The sequence below is a fragment of the Pristis pectinata genome, chromosome 10, assembly GCF_009764475.1.
Source record: "Pristis pectinata isolate sPriPec2 chromosome 10, sPriPec2.1.pri, whole genome shotgun sequence".
Taxonomy (NCBI): domain Eukaryota; kingdom Metazoa; phylum Chordata; class Chondrichthyes; order Rhinopristiformes; family Pristidae; genus Pristis; species Pristis pectinata.
The window spans coordinates 84,935,377-84,954,480 of record NC_067414.1 but is presented as its reverse complement, the minus strand read 5'-3'; the positions used below and the strand labels follow the sequence as shown (position 1 = coordinate 84,954,480).

General features: G+C 40.9%; 1 protein-coding gene across 2 annotated transcripts in view; it reads left to right on the top strand.

Moving 5' to 3' along the window:
- The window catches only part of slc22a16 (solute carrier family 22 member 16), a 97,643-nt gene that overhangs the window by 67,359 nt on the left and 11,180 nt on the right, over positions 1 to 19,104 (top strand). For both annotated transcript variants that reach the window (XM_052024527.1, XM_052024528.1), the window contains exons 6-8: positions 7,714 to 7,841; positions 15,520 to 15,629; positions 18,539 to 18,638. In XM_052024527.1, the coding sequence (XP_051880487.1) occupies positions 7,714 to 7,841; positions 15,520 to 15,629; positions 18,539 to 18,638 (338 nt within the window). The remainder of the gene's footprint in view (positions 1 to 7,713; positions 7,842 to 15,519; positions 15,630 to 18,538; positions 18,639 to 19,104) is intronic.

The following is a 19,104-nucleotide window of genomic DNA, read 5'->3' as shown; positions in this document are numbered from 1 at the left end:
GTGGTGGTGACCGACTTAATTACTGGTATTTAGTAACTGGCTTAATATCCAGAGGCCTGGACTATTGTTCCTGAAACATTTTTTTTCAATCCCACCAGGATAGCTGGGATATTTAAATTCAATTAAATTAAATTCAATCGGTAATGGTGGCCGTGATACAGCTAGATTATTGTAAATACCCAACTGGTTCCTGGCTATACTTTAGAGATATTATTGTGGTGGGACATTGGTTATGTTACCTAAAGGCTTGAACTAACATTGACTCTAGACTCATGAAATCACGTGGTGTCAGGTCAAACATGGGCAACCTGATTACTATCTGTTGTCCTCGCTCAGCTGAAAAATGTTGGGTAATACTTGGAAGAAGCACTGAAAGTACCAACTACACTAAATATATTATGGATGGGGACTTCAATGTACATCAGCGAATTGGCCTGTAGGCCCACTACCAAATGAGTTAGCTAAATCTTGGACGACATAGCTGCCAAACTAGGTCTGTAGTAGGTAGTATGTGCACCAACACAATCTACTTGATTTTGTCCTCACAAATCTATCTGTAATAGCGGCATCTGTCTTTGACAACATTAGTAGGAAAGATCTCTGCACTCTCTCTCCTTGTGAAGACAAAAATATTGGCTATCCTGTGGCAAGGGACTCACTAACTGATATCCTAAAGAATTTCTACCAACTGTAAGACACAAAGTAGTGTAATGATAAAGGGGCATTCCAACTGTCCAATGTAGATTTGGGTAGTAATAACATAAGCTGGTAAAGAGAGGGGAGAGTTTTTGTTCAGAAGAACTCTCTTGATCAATATGTTTCAGGTCCAACAGCAGAGGAAGTGGCATTGCTGTCTATGGTTTCTGGGAAATGTGCCAGGTCAAATGGTGCAAGTATCAGAGAGGGAACATCTAGGAAATAGTAATTACATTCTTCTTAGATCAAAAATAGCATTGGAAAAAAGACGTGGACCAGTCCAATATAAAAATTGGTCAATTGGATGAGAACAAATCTGGCATTCAGAAAAGTGGAAACAAATATTGGTGAGCAAAACTGTAATAGAACAATGGGATAGTTAGAGTCCAGGTGCCTTCCCATGAGGGTGAAGGGTAGGAAGGAAGTCTCCTGCATGTAGTTTCATCTGCTTCCCACCTCCCCATCAAGATTCTACCACTCTGATATTGGAGCACATTTCCATTCTTTGTCAACATTCCCCAGCAGCAGAAAGAACGCTGCCTGTATTCGGTTGTTTCCGAAGATCAGAGCTATGAGAACATGTGCTAGTGGTGCACAAAAATCAGCCAGTAATGCCAGCTACTCTTGAAACAAAAGGGTGCTATACAAGGATATTGCATCACACCACATTGAATAGGTGCTAATTAATCTTTTAGAACTTCTCAAAACGAGATATGGAGGTTGCTAGAGCTATCTTAATGCCAGAAAACCAGCAGAAAAAGTTCAAGCCAATGTTTTCTCAGAAGACATAATTTTTAATCTCTTTAGATTATTCTAGACACTCAAAGTCCCTAAATCGACTGCTTCAATGGGTTTGATTATTCCCTTTATGGCAGGCGGTCAGTATCTTTCAGTGTTTGTCTTAACTAAAGCTAAATGGTTTTAAGCTATGTGCAATGGAATCTGAGAAATTTCATAAAATAACCAGAATATAGTTCAAGAATGTGTGAAGAAGCGAATGGTGTCCGTAATTCATGTTATCCAGATTGAGATTCTGGTTTGGAAACATCATAAGGAACACAATTAGTCAAGGATGAACAACGCAGGATACAATGATAAATATTCTTCAGAGTCATTATGCTTACTGTTAGGAAAGCTTGTGAACATTGGTAGACCCAATAACTGAGGAAATTCAGTGAATGGTACCATGATTCATAGTGTGAATTGGATAAATTTCCTCACATCTTCCCTACACAAAGCATGGTTATAAAAGTATCCTGCAAGAACACTGCTGATCTCACTCTGTTCCATTGCTGTTGGCAATATAAAGCCATACTTGGCATCTAAGACCATCTGCTGCAGTTAAGCTAAATTCTTTTTTGTAAACTGGGCCATTTTTAGCAAGCAAAATCTTGTAAAATGGAAAATATAGAACTATGAATCTGTTCAGTCGCAGGCAGCATGCAGGATTTTGTTTTTAATTTTGCCACTTTACCTTTTTCCCAGAGAATGGGAACCAAGAACTAGAGGGCATAAGTGTAAGGTGAGAGGGGAAACTTCTTCACTTTGATGGTGGTGCATATATGGAATGAGTTGCCGGAGAAAGCTGTTGAGGCAGGTACAATAACAACATTTAAAAGACATTTGGACAGGTACATGGATAGGAAAGGTTTAGAAGGATATGGGCCAAATACAGGCAAATGGGACAAGAGTAGATGGGCATCTTGTTCGGCATGGACCAGTTGGGCCGAAGGGCCTGTTTCCATGCTGTATGACTCTACCAACTTCTCACGTTCTATTTCCCACGTTCTACTCAATTCTCCAGGTACTTTAGGTTTCTTATTAGCCCAGGGACCTTTCTAATCTTAGTCTAATATTAAGGAAGTGAGGTTGGTGCTGACAGATTTCCTTGGTTCAAATTGCAAAGTATCTCTGTCATACATAAGACTCACTAAAGAACCAGGAATTGTAAACTTGCATGGCCAAGCAGTCCTGAAGTAGTTATGGGAAAGAAGTACATATTCTCCACATCACCTAGGAGAGTACCAGCCTGTCAATGTGGGTTTCTGTGGATGTATTCCACTGTAAATCCATAGTTTTGTTTTACTATGTAGTGGTGCAGACTTGGAACATCAGCATAGTATGAAGATGTATAGTCAATTCTCTGGTATTTGCTGAAAGTGGTTGTAATTGGCTAAAATAACATGGCATTATCATTACTGTGATCAATTACTTCATTACAAAGAAGTGGACCATCTATTAGTTCATTACAGCTGCAAAGACTCACCCAAGTGTTATCTAATAAGAAAAGGATTAGAATTCAAAACCACTGTGTGGGACTCCACCTGAGCTACATGGACATTCCTTGGGAAACTGGCTTGACCCATCAGCTGCCATTTGGTTATACTGTTCTCTACTTGATATGCATCATTGTCAAAAGCTTTCTAGGTGTTAGGTTTTGTTTAGCTTTTTTCAAATGTTTGCATCACTAGAAACCTCCTGTTTGCAAACTTAAACAACCCTTAAGCTATAATTTTGGTATCTGTTTTGAAAGTAAAACCTTTTTTAATTATGTGACTAAACTGGCTGTAATTAAGAACTGCCAACTTATTTTTATCTAAGCAGGATATTAACTGATCACCCTTACCTTTTAATATAAACAATAATTTCATTTGAAGATGGATTTGGGAATTTGCCAGTTGTTTAGCTACCTCATTTAAGGCATAAGTAAAGAAAGATGGACAGCACCAATAATTAAGAGTACTCATTCCAGTAGGTACTTTTTAAAAAAAAATCTAGCAACCAATTTTCAAGACATTCATAACAACAAATGCCTTTTATAACCGAGGTTCCTTGACAATTTTTCAGCTTGGTTTTCTTCCCATTTTGACTGTGTAGCCCTGAAGGCTAATGTGTTTTAAAATGGAAGGGAGATGCTGCAAGCAACCTTCATTTTTGCCAGCCTGAGAAACTGACAAGATCCCTCTAACAGCCTGAGCCTGTCAGAAGTGATAGGATGTCACAAATGTTTAACTTTACTTCAACTGGCATCAGTCTTATTGTTAATAAAGTATTGAACATTTGGAGCTTACTCAGTTTGATAGTTTATCTCCATGTGTCCTGGTGCATCAGCAACTTGCTACTTGCCTATTACCCACCATCTGCCGGTGATTGGTCAAATTATATTCCAAACTGACTAAGAATAGAACATACGTAACTGCACTTCCAATGTTACATTTCAAATACTTCCAACAGTACAGGGAATCTGAAAAGATACTTGGCCTCCCCCACGTTTTCCTCTATCTTCCAATGTATAAGGAATCTTATTATGCTGTAATCCACACATCAGGGACATGTGGTACAAAAACAGTCATATCTATCAATAGATCTGAGCTCATACTCACAAATTTCAAAACTCTGCAGTGCAAGCAGAGACTTGGAATGAAACTGAAACCACCTTCAGTGCATAGTATTTGACTTGCATTATGTTATTCTTCCATGAGAAATCATGTTGATGGCTAAGCCACCATTTATTACCCATTATAATTGCCATTGAGTTGGTATGGGTGAGCCACTGCTTTGAACCAGTCCAGACTGTGTATGAAATGCTACTTCTGCAGAGAGTTCCTGAATTTTTGACCCAGCAGAGATAAGATACTTCAGCAAGCAATTCCTGCAGCAAAATACTGGGGCCAATTTGGTCAACTTTCAACATCCATGGCCATCTTGCTTTGTGCTAGTGAAGAGTTTGCCCCCAGATTTCTTTTGACTTCAATTTTACTTCGGTTCCCTGATGCTAAACTTGATTGAAAGTTATGCCAAGGGTAATCACTGCCTCCACACTTGGGATTCAGCTCTTCTGGACTAAGTGAGATCTGGAGTGGAACAGTCCTGGAAAATCCAAATAAAATAAAGGAAAACAACTGCTGCTTGGTAGTAATATTCACATCACCTCCCATCATTTTGCTAATGAGCTGATCCTGAACTCTGCTACTTTCATCCTAACTGGTAAATCTGTTAAATTTCTGAATTTATGTCACCTGCAGACTTTGAAATTATACCCTATTAAGTATCACAAAGGAGCAAAGTCCTATGGGTGTTCCCAGGTGGGAACAGGTGGGTCTGGTGGTGGGTGGTGCAGAAGGGGAAATCTCCACTACTTACTTCTGAAAAAGAATTTACTATTCTCTGCTTTCTCTCCCTGAGCCAATATTGCATCCAGGTGGCCACTCTCTCCTTAATCAATGTTTGCATCCACGTGAATACTTATCAGCTTAATATCTCATCTGAAATATCTCAAGATTTTCACTGCGATTCATGTATGTCAACCTGGTTTGTCTTGGAGTGGTCTTGAATCCACAACATTCTGGCTCGCTGGTGAGAGTGCAATCACTCAGCCTATCTGACATGGAGGGGCATGCTGGAGTTGGTTTGATGTGGTATTCCTGTATCACGTTGAATAAACAAACATTCAGAGTGTTGGTCACCTGCAAAGCTTGCTTGCAGGGGTGACATTTACAATGGGACATGTGACAACGACGACAGTCTCAAGTGGCAAAAAGTGTGCCATGCTGCAAGATGGCTGTGTAGCTTGGAAAGAGCTCGCTAAGAATTGGACAGACAGCTTTGGTCAAGGAGAAACTGATGAAAGGAATCTGCAAGCAAGACACTTGAGTTTGGCTGACTACTGAGGTTGAACTCAAGATCTGGCCAACATCCAGAAGGAAAGTTGAGGTCAGAACGAATATATTTAGTAAACATAAATTGTTTAGGCCAATCTTACGGGGTGAAAGAAAGATGTCAGATGTTGCTGGATAAAATAGAAGGCAGTACACTGAAGCCACGTTGGCTGACCTCAAAGCTGGACAAGCCGTGAACCTTTCCCACACACTCACCCCTGCTTCAGTAGCCTGAATTATTTTCCCTATCTACTGGATATACAGCAGGATTGGCTCACCTTACTTCAACGTGCTTGCTGAAGCTAAGAGTTTCTATATGTCATTTTGAAGTCGTCTGGATACCTGACACTGTGTGCACCCCAACAGCAACCCAAACAAGCTTGCATATTTCTGAGAAATACTCCTTTCATGAACCTCTTTTGCCAAGCCTCTCTGAGGACTTCCTCTTAACCATTAATTTTTATGACCTGGAACCCTAATTGCTCCAGCCACTTTGAACCACTGCAATTCCTCGGAATCAGAGGGAATTCCCATAATGTTGTTGGGTAGGGAGTTCCAGGATTTAAACCCAGCAGCGATGAATGACCAATGATATTCTTCCAAGTTGGGATGAAGTTTTAAGAGGATAACCAGCAGGTAGTCATGTTCCTATGCACCTGCTGGCCTTGTCCCTCTTGGTGGTAGAGGTAACAGATTTGGGGGGTGGGGTGCTGTCAGAGTAGCCTGGGTGAGCAACTGCAGTGCATTTTGTAGATGGTAGACACTGGAGCCACTGTGTGCTGGTGATGGAGAGAATGTATGTTTACAGTGGTGGATGAGGTACCAATCAAATGAGCTACTTTGTCTTGGATGGTGCTGAGCTTCTTGAGAGTTGTTATAGCTGCACCCATCCAGGCAAATGGAGGGAATTTCTTCATGCTCCTGACTTTATGCCTGGTAGTTGATGCAAAAGCTTTGGGAGTCAGGAGAAGAGTCACTCACTGTAGAACACCCAGCCATTGAGTAACTCAGTAACTCATTGAGTAACACAGTATTTATATGGTTAGTCCAGTTGAGATTCTGCTCAGTGATGACCCCCAGGAAGTTGATAGTGAGGGGGTGGGTGGGTAAATTTCTTGATGATAAAACATACTTCTGAAAATGTAACACATCTGCTGCTTCTTCGGCAGACCTTTCTCTTTATCCTAGCAATCCACTTGCCCTTTTAAACTTTTCATGTCATTTTCCACCTTTTCCCAGCTAAGAGTAAACACTGGCGTCCCCAATCCAAAACAGAAATATAGAGTACATAATCAGGCCCTTGTTGAAAATCACTCTGAAGTCAGGTGCTGATCTCAAAGCAAGTATAAAGCTTCCCTTTCTGTTCCAGCCAGGGGAAACTTCTCTTCCAGATGGAAATGTTCCCTTGAAGGTTTACTTTCATAAAAGTAGTTTGAATGCTAATGAATCCACAAAATAAACATGACACTGAACTCCAGTTATGGAATCAACACAACGTTGAAAAAAAAAGTTAGTAAAGAACTACCAAGTTTGTAATTCAAACTTAGTTCTGAAAATATTTAGCAGATATTGCTCACTTATCAAATTGGATTGTCAGGCTTTCTGGATTGATTTACAAATACATTTTATATTAGTGTTTACCACAAATCTTAATTACAGTTGTTTTAACAGTTAGTCTCTATAGGATGATAAACGATGTTTTAAGTATGATGCAAATGTTGATTCATTGATTGACTTTCCAGTACACAACAATATTCTCTTTCATTACATGTATTTCCTTCAAATGTGATGTGATTAGAAAGCTCTTGCCTATTTAAGCAATCTAGATGTGTTTAACAAAGTACTTGAAATATGTACCATATGAGACCACATCTGTAAAGAAGGTTGCTTATGCCTTGAGTGTATATCCTTCATCAGAATTGCATTTAATCTTTCTAGCCACCTTGACACAACTTTAAAAAAATGCACAAATACACACAAAATGATTTCTTTTGGTGTATAACAAATTACTTTTTATCCTTCTCAACACCCAAATATATCTTTAGCAGCAAAATATTTGCTTGATGAATTAATGTGACTCAGTGTTTTAAAACTAAGCTTCCATTTAACATAGGTATGTGCTCATGATACTCTCAGTGTTCTATAGGGTGCCTGAGTACTTCCCACAGTGAACAATCTACCTCGGAGTATTATGTACCCGGAGAGCTGACCAATCAAGATTGGGGGGGGGGGGGGGGGAAACGAGGAGGAAAATATGCCTTTTAAAACGAACTTAGCGCATCATTTTAAGTAACTTCTATTTTAGCTATCTTGTATTCATGTATCTAATGCACTATTTAAAACATTATCCCATTGACAGGTGCAGTGGAAATCCCTTCCTATATTGTTGCTTGTGCTGTGATGGACAGACTGGGAAGAAGAAATACATTAGCACCATCGCTCTTCCTGACTGGCATTACCTGTGTTCTCAGCATGGTCATTCCTCAGGTAATGTTCAGTTTTATTTTTCCTTAAAAACTACTCTGTATCTGAAGCGTGTCTGTCTGCTTTTTGAACCTAAAATTAATGATAGATCAATTTTAAGTAAGCTTCCCATACAAAATGTTCTCCACATTGTTTATATGTTACTGCTTTTTAAAGGGGAAAAAATAGATAGATTATGCAATAATAGCCTCATCTCAATGGTAAGCCGAGGGATGTTGTAAATAACATTTAGAGAGACACTGGCTAATTGAGAAGAGTCAGCATGGATTTGGGAAAGGAAATTCATGTCTAACTAAGCTGAGTGAATTTTTTTTAAAAGAAGAAGCAAGGAAACTCAAGGAGGAAAGTACATTTATTATAGTCTACTTGAATTCTAACAAGGCATTTGACAAAGTCCCATGTGCAAATTGATCAGGAAAGTAAAAGCCAATGGGATCTAGGGAAAGTGGCACATCGGATTAAACATTGTCTCAGTAGGAGAAGACAGTGGTCAACAGGAGTTTGAGTGACTGGAGGTATTTGCAGTGGAGGTCAACAGGGCCCAGTATTAGGTCTCTTCCTTTTTGTGACATATTCTAATGATTTAACTTAAATGTAGGGGTTGTAATTAAGAATTCAATCCATACAAATGTGGGATAATGCATTTGGGAAAGACAGACAAGGCAAGATAGGGTGTTTGGATATGGATAGCTTGAGTGAGTGGGTGTAAACCATGGAATTTAATGTGGCAAAGTCTGAAGTCATGCATTCCAGTAAGAGGAATCAAAAGGCTGAGATTCTAAATTGGAGTAAGGCCAATTTCGATGGCATCAGAAGGGATCTGGCAGGCATGGATTGGGATAGGCTGTTTTCTAGCAAAGAGATGCTTGGTAAGTGGGAGGCTTTCAGAGGTGAAATACTGAATCTGTATGTTCCTGTTAGAATAAAAAGGCAGGGCTAACAGGTTCAGGGAACCTTGGTTATCGAGGGATATTGAGGCCCTAGTAAAGAAAAAGGAGGTATATATCGGGTATAGGCAGTTAGGATCAAATTAGGCGCTTGAGGAGTATAAGAAATGCAAGAGAATGCTTGAGAGAGAAATCAGGGTGTTAAGAAGAGGACATGAGGTTGCTCTGGCAGACAGGGTGAAAGAGAATCCCAAGGGTTTCTACAACTATATTAAGAGCAAAAGGGTAGCAAGGGACAAAATTGGTCCTCTTGAAGATCAGCATGGTCATATATGCATGGAGCTGAAAGAGATAGGGGAGATCTTAAATGAAGTTTATGCATCCGTATTTACTCTGGAGACAGACACAGAGACTTTCGAGGTAAAAGAGTAGTAAGGTCATGGACCATATCCAGATTACGGAAGAGGAGGTGCTGGTTGTCTTGAGGCAAATGAAGGTGGATAAATCCCCAGGGCCAGACAGGGTGTCCCACTTGGACCTTGTGGGAGGATAGTGCAGAAATTGCAGGGGCCCTGACAGAGATACAAAACAACTTTAGCCATGGGTGAGGTGCTGGAGGATAGCTAATGTTGTTCCGTTTTTCAAGAAAGGCTCTAAGAATAATCTGGGAAGTTATAGGCTGGTGAGCCTAACGTCAGTCGTGGGTAAATTATTAGAAGGTATTCTAAGGGACAGGATGTATAAGTATTTGGGCAGACACAGGGCCTGATTAGGGATAGTTAACATGGCTTCGTACATGACAGGTCATGTCCAACCAATCTTATAGTTCTTCAAGGAGGTTACCAAGAAGATCGATGACGGAAAGGTTGTGGGCGTTGTCTACGTGGACTTTAGCAAGGCCTTTAACAAAGTCCTATGTGGGAGGCTGCTCCAGAAGGTTAAGTTGCTTGGCATTCGGGATGAGGTAGACAACTGGATTCAATGTTGGCTTAGCGGGAGAAGCCAGAGAGTGGTAGTAGATGGTTGTCTCTCTGACTGGAGGGCTGTAATTGGTGGTGTGCTGCAGGGATCGGTGCTGGGTCCATTGTTGTTTATCGTCTATATTAATGATTTAGATAACAATGTGGTAAACTGGATCAGCAAATTTGTGGATGACACCCAGTTTGGGGGCATAGTGGACAGTGAGGAAGGCTATCAAAGCTTACAGTGTGATCTTGACCAGCTAGGAAAGTAGACTGAAAAATGGCAGATAGAATTTAATGCAGACAAGTGTGACTTGTTGCACTTTGGGAGGACCAATCGGGGTAAGACTTATATAGTGAATGGTAAGGCTCTGAGGTGTTCGGTAGAACAAAGGGAACAGGGAATACAGATCCATAATTCCTTGAAAGTGGAGTCACAGGTAGATAGGGTTGTAAGGAGAGCTTTTGGCACTTTGGACTTCATGAATCAGAGCACTGAGTACAGGAGTTGGGATTTTATGTTGAAGGTGTACGAGATGTTGGTGAGGCCGAATTTGGAGTATTGTGTGCAATTCTGGTCACCTACCTACAGGAAAAATATCAATAAGCTTGGAAGAGTGCAGAGAAAATTTACAAGGATGTTGCTGGGACTTGAGGACCTGAGTTATAGGGAAAGGTTGAATAGGTTAGGACTTTATTCCCTGGAGAAAGGAGAATGAGGGGAAATCTTATAGGGGAATATAAAATTCTGAGGGGTATAGATAGGGTGAATGCATGCAGGCTTTTTCCCCTAAGGTTGGGTGAGACTAGAACTAGAGGTTATAGGTTTAGGGTGAAAGGTGAAATATATGAGGGGAATCTGAGGGGAAACTTCTTCACACATAGGCTGGTGCGAGTGTGGAACAAGCTGCCAGCAGAAGTGGTAGTTGCGAGTTCAATTGTAATATTTAAGAGAGGTTTGGATAGGTACATGGATGGGAGGAGTTTGGAGGGATATGGTCCGTGTGCAGGTAGATGGGACTAGGCAGAAGATCAGGTCGGCATGGACTAGATGGGCCAAAGGACTTATTTCTGTGCTGTAGTACTCTATGACTTGGTTATCTAAATGGAGAGCAATTGCAAATCAATAAAATACTTGTGAATGAATCATAAAAAAGTGACCAGGCAGGTTCGACAAGTAGTTAGAAACACAAATAGCATATCGGTCTTTACTGCAAGAAGATTGGAGTTTAGAAATGGAGAAGTATTCTTACAGGGTAAAGATGAATTCACATATTTGGTCACCTTATTTTAGAAAGGATATATTAGCAATGGAGGTAGCCCAGAAGAAACTCTCTAAGGTAATTCCTGGGATGAGAGAGTTGTCCTATCAGGAACAGCTAAGGAAGTTGGATCTGTATTCATTGACTTTAGAGGAGTGAGGGGTGATCTTACTGAAACATATAAGATGCTAAGGGGGCATGACAGTGTAGATACTGTGATGATTCCACTAATGGGAGGCCTCACATGATGGGACATAGTTCCAAGATAATATCAATTCATTTAAAATTGAGGTGTGTAGAATTTTTTTTCTCTGAGAGGGTGGTGAATATCTGAAGGGTTGTAGAGGGTAGATCACTGGAGGCATTTAAGGAGGATATAAATAACTTTTTTTTAAAGATTGGGGAACTGAGGGCTATGGGGAACTGGCATAGAAGAGTCCTGGGGTAGATCAGTCATGGTCGTACTGAATAGTGGAGCAGGCCTGATGGCTTATTCCTGCTCCTATTTTCTTGTGAGCAACAAGAATACTGGCCGTTATCAACCAAACCGTAGAATGTAAAATAAAGAGATCATGCTAGGGATTGTATATAGCACTAATCAGGCTACAGCTGGCATACTGTGTATAGTTTGGGTTATCTCATTGCAGGAAGGCTGTGATAGAACTAGGAAGGATGCAGAGATTTACAAGGATGTTGGCAGGAGAATTATAGCTATGAGGAGAATCTAACTAGACTGGGGTTCTTCTTTGAAACAAAGGAGCTTAAGAGTAGCTGTTATTGATGTGTATAAAATTGGTGAGGCCTGGAGAAGTTGAAAAGGGAATCTATTTCCCTCAGCAGAGAATTCAGTAACTAGGGAACATGCGTGAAGTCAATTGGTAGGATTAAAGCAGAGATGAGGAGATTTTTTTGGCAGTGTGGAACTTGGTGACTGAAATGTGATGGAGGCAGAAACCCTCATCACAATTAAGTGGTCCTGAATGAATATTTGAAGAGCTATAATCTAAAGGCAACACGGGCTGGGAAATGGGGGTAAACGAAACACCAACAAGCTCTATTTTTGGCCAGGAAGGACACAATTAACCACCTTCTGTGTCATAAACTCTATTTCCATTCTTTCTAAATTCAGGAAACCCAACTGAAACATGGCATTAGGTGACATGCAAATGCAAGTTATGGTGCCAGTGCACTTTGGATGCCTCCTATTTCTTGGCCAGAAACTCTGATCATATATAACACAATACCATGCAGATGGATATTAATTGCATAACCTTTCTAGTAAAATGTTCGGGAACTTCTCGCAATAAACTTTCACATCCCATTCAGGGTGGCCTTTACAACCAAAGCAATACTTTTAACGTGTAGTCACTGCTGTTATGATCACAGTAAGCTCCTACTAACAGCAATGTGATAATGAAGAGATCATCTGTTCTATAATAAGCTTTAGTGAGTGATAAGTATTAGACTGGACATCAGAAATAACTTCAGTTCTTTCAAGAAGTCTTATAGGCTGTAAAATGTCATCCAATGGAGGAGGTAGATCTTTGGGTTAACATAAAGTGGCAGCTACCTCACCAGAGTATCAGCCTTGATGTTTGTGCTCAAACCTATGGACTTGAACCCACAATTTTCTGCCTCACAGAGCCATGTCTGATTCTGCTGGAAGAAAAATTGAACAAGTGGATCCATTTAACAAAAATGGGAGTGTGTATGATTGCCTCTACAACTAAAATCTGCTGAATCAACATTATGTTTGGATGTATCAAAATTATCTTGCAGAAAACATACAGTTTGTGTTCCTATGATTTCAATAACAGTTAAAAGAATTTTTTTTTAAGACTTAGAATATAGAACATAGAACAGTACAGCAAAGGAACAGGCCCTTTGGCCCACGATGTCTGTGCCGAACATGGTAGCAATCCAAACTAATCCCATCTGTCTGCATAAGGTCTATATCCCTCCATTTGCTGTCTGTTCATGTGTCTGTCTAAATGCCTCTTAAATATTCCTATTGTATCAACTTCCACCCCTGGCAGCACGTTCCAGACACTTACCACGCCGTGTAAAAAAAAAGCTTGCCTTGTAAATCCTCTTTAAACTTCTCCCATCTCACCTTAAAGCTTTGCCCTCTGGTATTTGACATTTCCACCCTAGGTAAGGGACTGTGACTATTTACCCAAATTATGCCTCTCATAATTTTATAAAATTCGATCAAGTCACCCCTCAGCCTCTGACACTCCACAGGAAACAATCGAAGTTTGTCCAGCCTCTCATAGCTAATGCTCTCTAATCCAGGCAACATCCTGGTGAACCTCTTCTGCCTCTCCAAAACTTCCACATTCTTCTTGTAATCCAGCATTTTGAATTGTACATAGTAGTCCAAATGTGGCCTAATCAAAGTTTTATACAACCGCAACATGACTTCCTGACTTTTATACTCAAATCCCTGACCAATGAAGGCAAATATGCCATACACCTTCTTTACCACTCTACTGTGTTACCACTTTCAGGGAGCTATGGAATTGTACCCCAAGGTCCCTCTGTACATCAATGTTCCTGAAGGTCCTGCCATTTATTGTATACTGTCCTTTTGCATTTGACCTCCCAAAGTGCAACGCCTCACACTTGACCGGATTAAACTCCATCTGCCATTTCGCTGCCCAGATTTCCAACTGAATTTAGGAATTAGGAATAGTGAGCATGGCTTTGTCAAGGGCAGGTTCTGCCTTACAAGCCTGATTGAATTTTTTGAGGATGTGACTAAACACATTGATGAAGGAAGAGCAGTAGATGTAGTGTATATGGATTTCAGCAAGGCATTTGATAAGGTACCCCATGCAAGGTTTATTGAGAAAGTAAGGAGGCATGGGATCTAAGGGGACATTGCTTTGTGGATCCAGAACTGGCTGGCCCACAGAAGGCAAAGAGTGGTTGTTGACAGGTCGTATTCTGCATGGAGGTTGGTGACCAGTGGTATACCTCAGGGATCTGATCTGCGACCCTTACTCTTTGTGATTTTTATAAATGACCTGGATGAGGAATTGGAGGGATGGGTTAGTAAGTTTGCGGATGACACAAAGGTTGGAGGTATTGTGGATAGTGTGGAGGGCTATCAGAGGTTACAGCAGGACATAGATAAGATGCAAAGTTGGGCTGAGAAGTGGCAGATGGAATTCAACCCAGATAAGTGTGAAGTGGTTCATTTTAGTAGGTTAAATATGATGGCAGAGTATAGTATTAATGGTAGGACTCTTGGCAGTGTGGTGGATCAGAGGGATCTTGGGGTCCGAGTCCATAGGACCCTCAAAGCAGCTGCACAGGTTGACTCTGTGGTTAAGAAGGCATATGGTGTATTGTCCTTCATCAATCGTGGAATTGAATTTAGGAGCTGAGAGGTAATGTTGCAGCTATATAGGACCCTGGTCAGACCCCACTTGGAGTACTGTGCTCAGTTCTGGTCGCCTCACTACAGGAAGAATATGAAAGCCATAGAAAGGGTGCAGAAAAGATTTACAAGGATGCTGCCAGGATTGGGGAGCATGCCTTATGAAAACAGGTTGAGGGAACTCGGCCTTTTCTCCTTGGAGTGACGGAGGATGAGGGCGGACCTGATAGAGGTGCATAAGATGATGAGAGGTATTGATCGTGTGGATAGTCAGAGGCTTTTTCCCAGGGCTGAAATGGTTGCCACAAGAGCACATAGGTTTAAGGTGCTGGGGAGTAGGTATAGAGGAGATGTCAGGGGTAAGTTTTTTTACTCAGAGAGTGGTGAGTGCTTGGAATGGGCTGCTGGCAACGGTGGTGGAGGCGGATACTATAGGGTCTTTTAAGAGAGACATCTGGATAGGTACATGGAGCTTAGAAAAATAGAGGGCTATGGGTAAGCCTAGTAATTTCCAAGGTAGGGACATGTTCGGCACAGCTTTGTGGGCCGAAGGCCTGAATTGTACTGTAGGTTTTCTATGTTTCTATGATCTATATCCCACTGTAGACATATCTCAAGTTCAAGTTTATTGTTGTCATAGGCATACATACACAGGATATAAATGCCACGAAAATTAGCTCTACAACATGCAAAATATCTGAAATGCATTGTATTATAAAAGCTTCTAGGGCAGAAACTGATCGGCAGTGATTAATCACTGGCCTCTCTTATACCCTTCCAGATTTCCTTCTCTAACTTGAAAAGAGAACAATTCATTAACACACTTAACACTAGAGGGAAAGTAACTTGCAGGGTGAAAAATCAGAGCAATGAGATGATGAGATTGTTAAATAGAGAGCCAGTATGGACAAAATGAACCAAACAACCTCGTTTCTATAACAACATACAGTTTCTATAATTCCTTAAGATGTAGCCAGATATCCCTTCACATTGATTTCAAACCATCAGCTCTTCACTTTGCTAATGAGGCTCATGAGTTCATATCAGCTAATTTATTCAGTTCCTATTGTCATATTTAATAGCCTGATGAGTTTCTGATGTTTTGTACCTGAGGTGAGGAAGCTGCCAAAGTGGCAAGTTTTGAAAGGAGTGACACTGAATAAATGTTTTTTGTAATTTATCTAGGACATTGAGGCTCTGTCTATCACCCTCAGCATGATTGGAAAGTTTGCAATCGCTGTGGCATTTGGACTGATTTACCTGTACACTGCTGAACTGTACCCTACTATAATACGGTATGTGGCACAAATGTGTGATGATAAAATTGTAACTGTTATAACCATACTTTCAGCTGTTAAACTGTAAGAGTATAGTATGAAACTACACTATCTACCAAGCAATGATTTGTTAATCTGGTAAAATGGGGAAAGGAAAGAAACTGAAATAAAGAGAAAATAAATTCAAAGAATAAGGATTATATAACTTGCTTTTTGTAAAGATTAAGGCATTCCTGCAGAAGCAGGCACATATTTCTGAAGGGCTATTGACTAAGAAAGGTAAACTCTGTATTTCTCAGATGGCTATCCATCTCAGACAGTACATTCATATTTCTCCCTCTTAAACCTTTTAAAGTGGGTCAAAAGGTACAGTGTTTTTTTTACACCCACTACGTTTACCGCATCATGCACAGCTAACACTGGAAAGATATTTGTCCACGAGAAAGATTATAGATAAGCCCGAGACCACTTTCCCCAAAGTCCATGTTTTCTGGCAGAAATTGGTGGGGTAAAACTGATAATATTACTGCTCCAGCAGAGATCAATGGTTATTCCCTTGGCCTCTCTTGACTTGTATAGTCTAGCTACACAAGAACAGTTAACTTGGCCACTGGCATTCAGTGAACAGTTCTTATGGAAATTAATGTGCCTCCCCCCCACCCCCCCAGAAAATATGCTGCCTGACCTGCTGAGTGTTTGCAAAATGTTCTGGTTTTTATTCTTCTATAAATAAATACTTTGTTCCCATGTTTGGGACATTGTTGTGTTGGGTCTAAACATTAGCACTTTTGAAGCTATCAATCAATAAAGCTAGATGTCAGCTTTGGCTAGTGACAATATTCATCTCTGCCAGATGGTCCCACTCCAAAGATGAGCACAAAACCCACACTGAGACTCCAGTGAAAAATTGAAGGAAATTTGCATTATGCAGTATGCTGCCATGTGTAAATGAGAAGCCATCTATATTTTCAAGTGGATGTAAAAGATCCCACATCACAATTCAAAAGAGAACAGGACAATTTTACCTCTGCAGCTCAGCCAACAAACTAAAAGGGACTATCAGATCACTATTTCATTGCTTTGTGCCTATTGGTTGCTTCTTTTCCAACAGTGTACCTCAGTAACTACACTTTTGGCATATTGAGTCTGTTCTGCCATTCAATCATGGCTGATTTTTTTTCAACCCCATTCTTCTGCCTTCTCCCTATAATCCTTAAGCCCCCTACCAATCAAGAACCTATCAGTCTCTGTCATAAATGCACCCATTGACTTGGCTGCACAGTCTTCTGTGGCCACGAATTCCACAGATTCACCACCCTCTGGCTGAAGAAATTCCTCCTCACCTTAGTTTTAAAGGGACTTCCCTTTATTCTGAGGCTGTGCACTCAGATCCTAGACTGTCCTACTAATGGAAACATCCTCTCCGTGTCCAGTTTATCCAGGTCACTTGGATATAACTTGCTTCAAGATACCCCTGAAACATAAAAGGGCACTATAAACTTTCTGTACAAGAAACAATTTGGAGAACAGCACAATGAATTAGCCTTGTGAATATCCTTTGTATCTTAGTCCTGAAGAAGGGTCCTGACCTGAAATGTTGACTGCCTGCTTTTCTCCACAGATACAAGTTGCACAATAAATAAATAGTGCAAAAGAGGAATAACGAGGTAGAGTTCATGGGTTCATGGACCGTTCAGAAATCTGATGGCAGAGGGGAAGAAACTGTTCCTGAATCGTTGAGTGTGGGTCTTCAGGCTCGTAGTAACATGAAGAGGGCATGTCCCGGGTGGCGAGGGTCCTTAATGATGGATGCTGCCTTCTTGAGGCACCGCCTCTTGAAGATGTCTTCAATGGTGGGGAGGGTTGTGCCCATGATGGAGCTGGCTGAGTCTACAACCCTCTGCAGCCTCTTTCGATCCTGCATATTGGAGCCTCTATAGCAGGCAGTGATGCAACCAGAATGCTCTCCACTGTACATCTGTAGAAATTTGCAAGAGTCTTTGGTGACATACTGAGTCTCCTCAAACTCCTAACGAAGTAGAACCGCTGGCATGCCATCTTCATGATTGCATCAATGTGTTGGGCCCAGGATAGATCCTTTGAGATGTTGACGCCCAGGAACTTGAAGCTGTTCACCCTTTCCACAGTTGACCCCTCAATGAGGACTGGTGTGTGTTCTCCTGACTCCCCTTCCTGAAGTCCACAAGCAATTCTTTGGTCTTGGTGATGTTGAGTACGAGGTTGTTGTTGCGACACCACTCAACCAGCTGATCTATCTCACTCCTGTACACCTCCTCATCGCCATCTGAGATTCTTCCATCAACAGTGGTGTCATTGGCGAATTTATAGATGGTGTTTGACGCCTTGCAAGGGTTCATCCCCTTGAAGGATATTCTGACATCAGCCTTCAAGACAGAGGTCACAGGGTCACCAAATGCTGTGGGGATTCTCATTGACTGTTACTTCATCAAACAACTCAGGAGCATTGTAACATTACATCATACTAACTTAAAAATATATTACTGGTCCTTCATATCCAACAGCATTATGGAAATACTTCACCAGAAGGACTGTAACATTTTAAGAAAGGAGCTCACCAGCATCTTCTCGCAGGCAATTAGGGATTGGAAATACACGAAGCTTACAAGCAATGCCCATATCCTGTGAAAGGACATGTGTTAATTGGAAATGTAACTTGTGTGGCAACAAACGTTGGTCTCTAATTTTTGCTGGATTCTAATTATCTGCCATAACTAGGGTGGAAGGTTGGCAAATCCCCAGAAAAAGGTGTTAAACATTCATATTTAGCATTATATTGCCATTCTTCCAGGGTCTTTATCAATCTCCCACCTGAATTTCCAAATGCTGCTCTGTTTATTAATTCTGGATAAGAGCTATTGAATAATGGTGAAAACGTTTCTTTTCAGTTCGTTGGCTGTTGGCAGTGGGAGCATGATGGCCCGAGTTGGAAGTACAGTTGCCCCTTTTTGTGTTCTCCTTTCATCAGTGTGGATCTTTCTACCACAGGTAAACGATCCTTCTTTCAAAGCTGACAAATGTATGATGGATTGACTGTGTGCATTTTGGCCCTACAAAATCTGTCTCATTTTTACCCCAAGTTTTTCAAATTCCAATATATGCACATATAAATTTCATATAAACTTGTAAGTGCATAGCAGCCCTGTGGCCATAAGCTGTGGAAGGCAACTATTTGGTTTTGAACAACTTTAGATTGGTAGTTTGGGATGGAGTCATTCTTGATGGAGTCACTTGATAGTACTGTCGATGACACCTTGCATATCTTGAGACTGATTCAGTGGTAATTAGCTGGATTGGATTTTTACAGAGTTTTATGAACAGGGTATACTTGGGGACTTTCCCACATCGCCAAGTAGATGCCAGTGTTGCAACAGAGGCATGGCTACTTCTGGAGTGTAGGTCTTTAGCGTTATAGCTGAGATGTTGTCTGGTCCCATAGCCTTTTCTGTGTTCA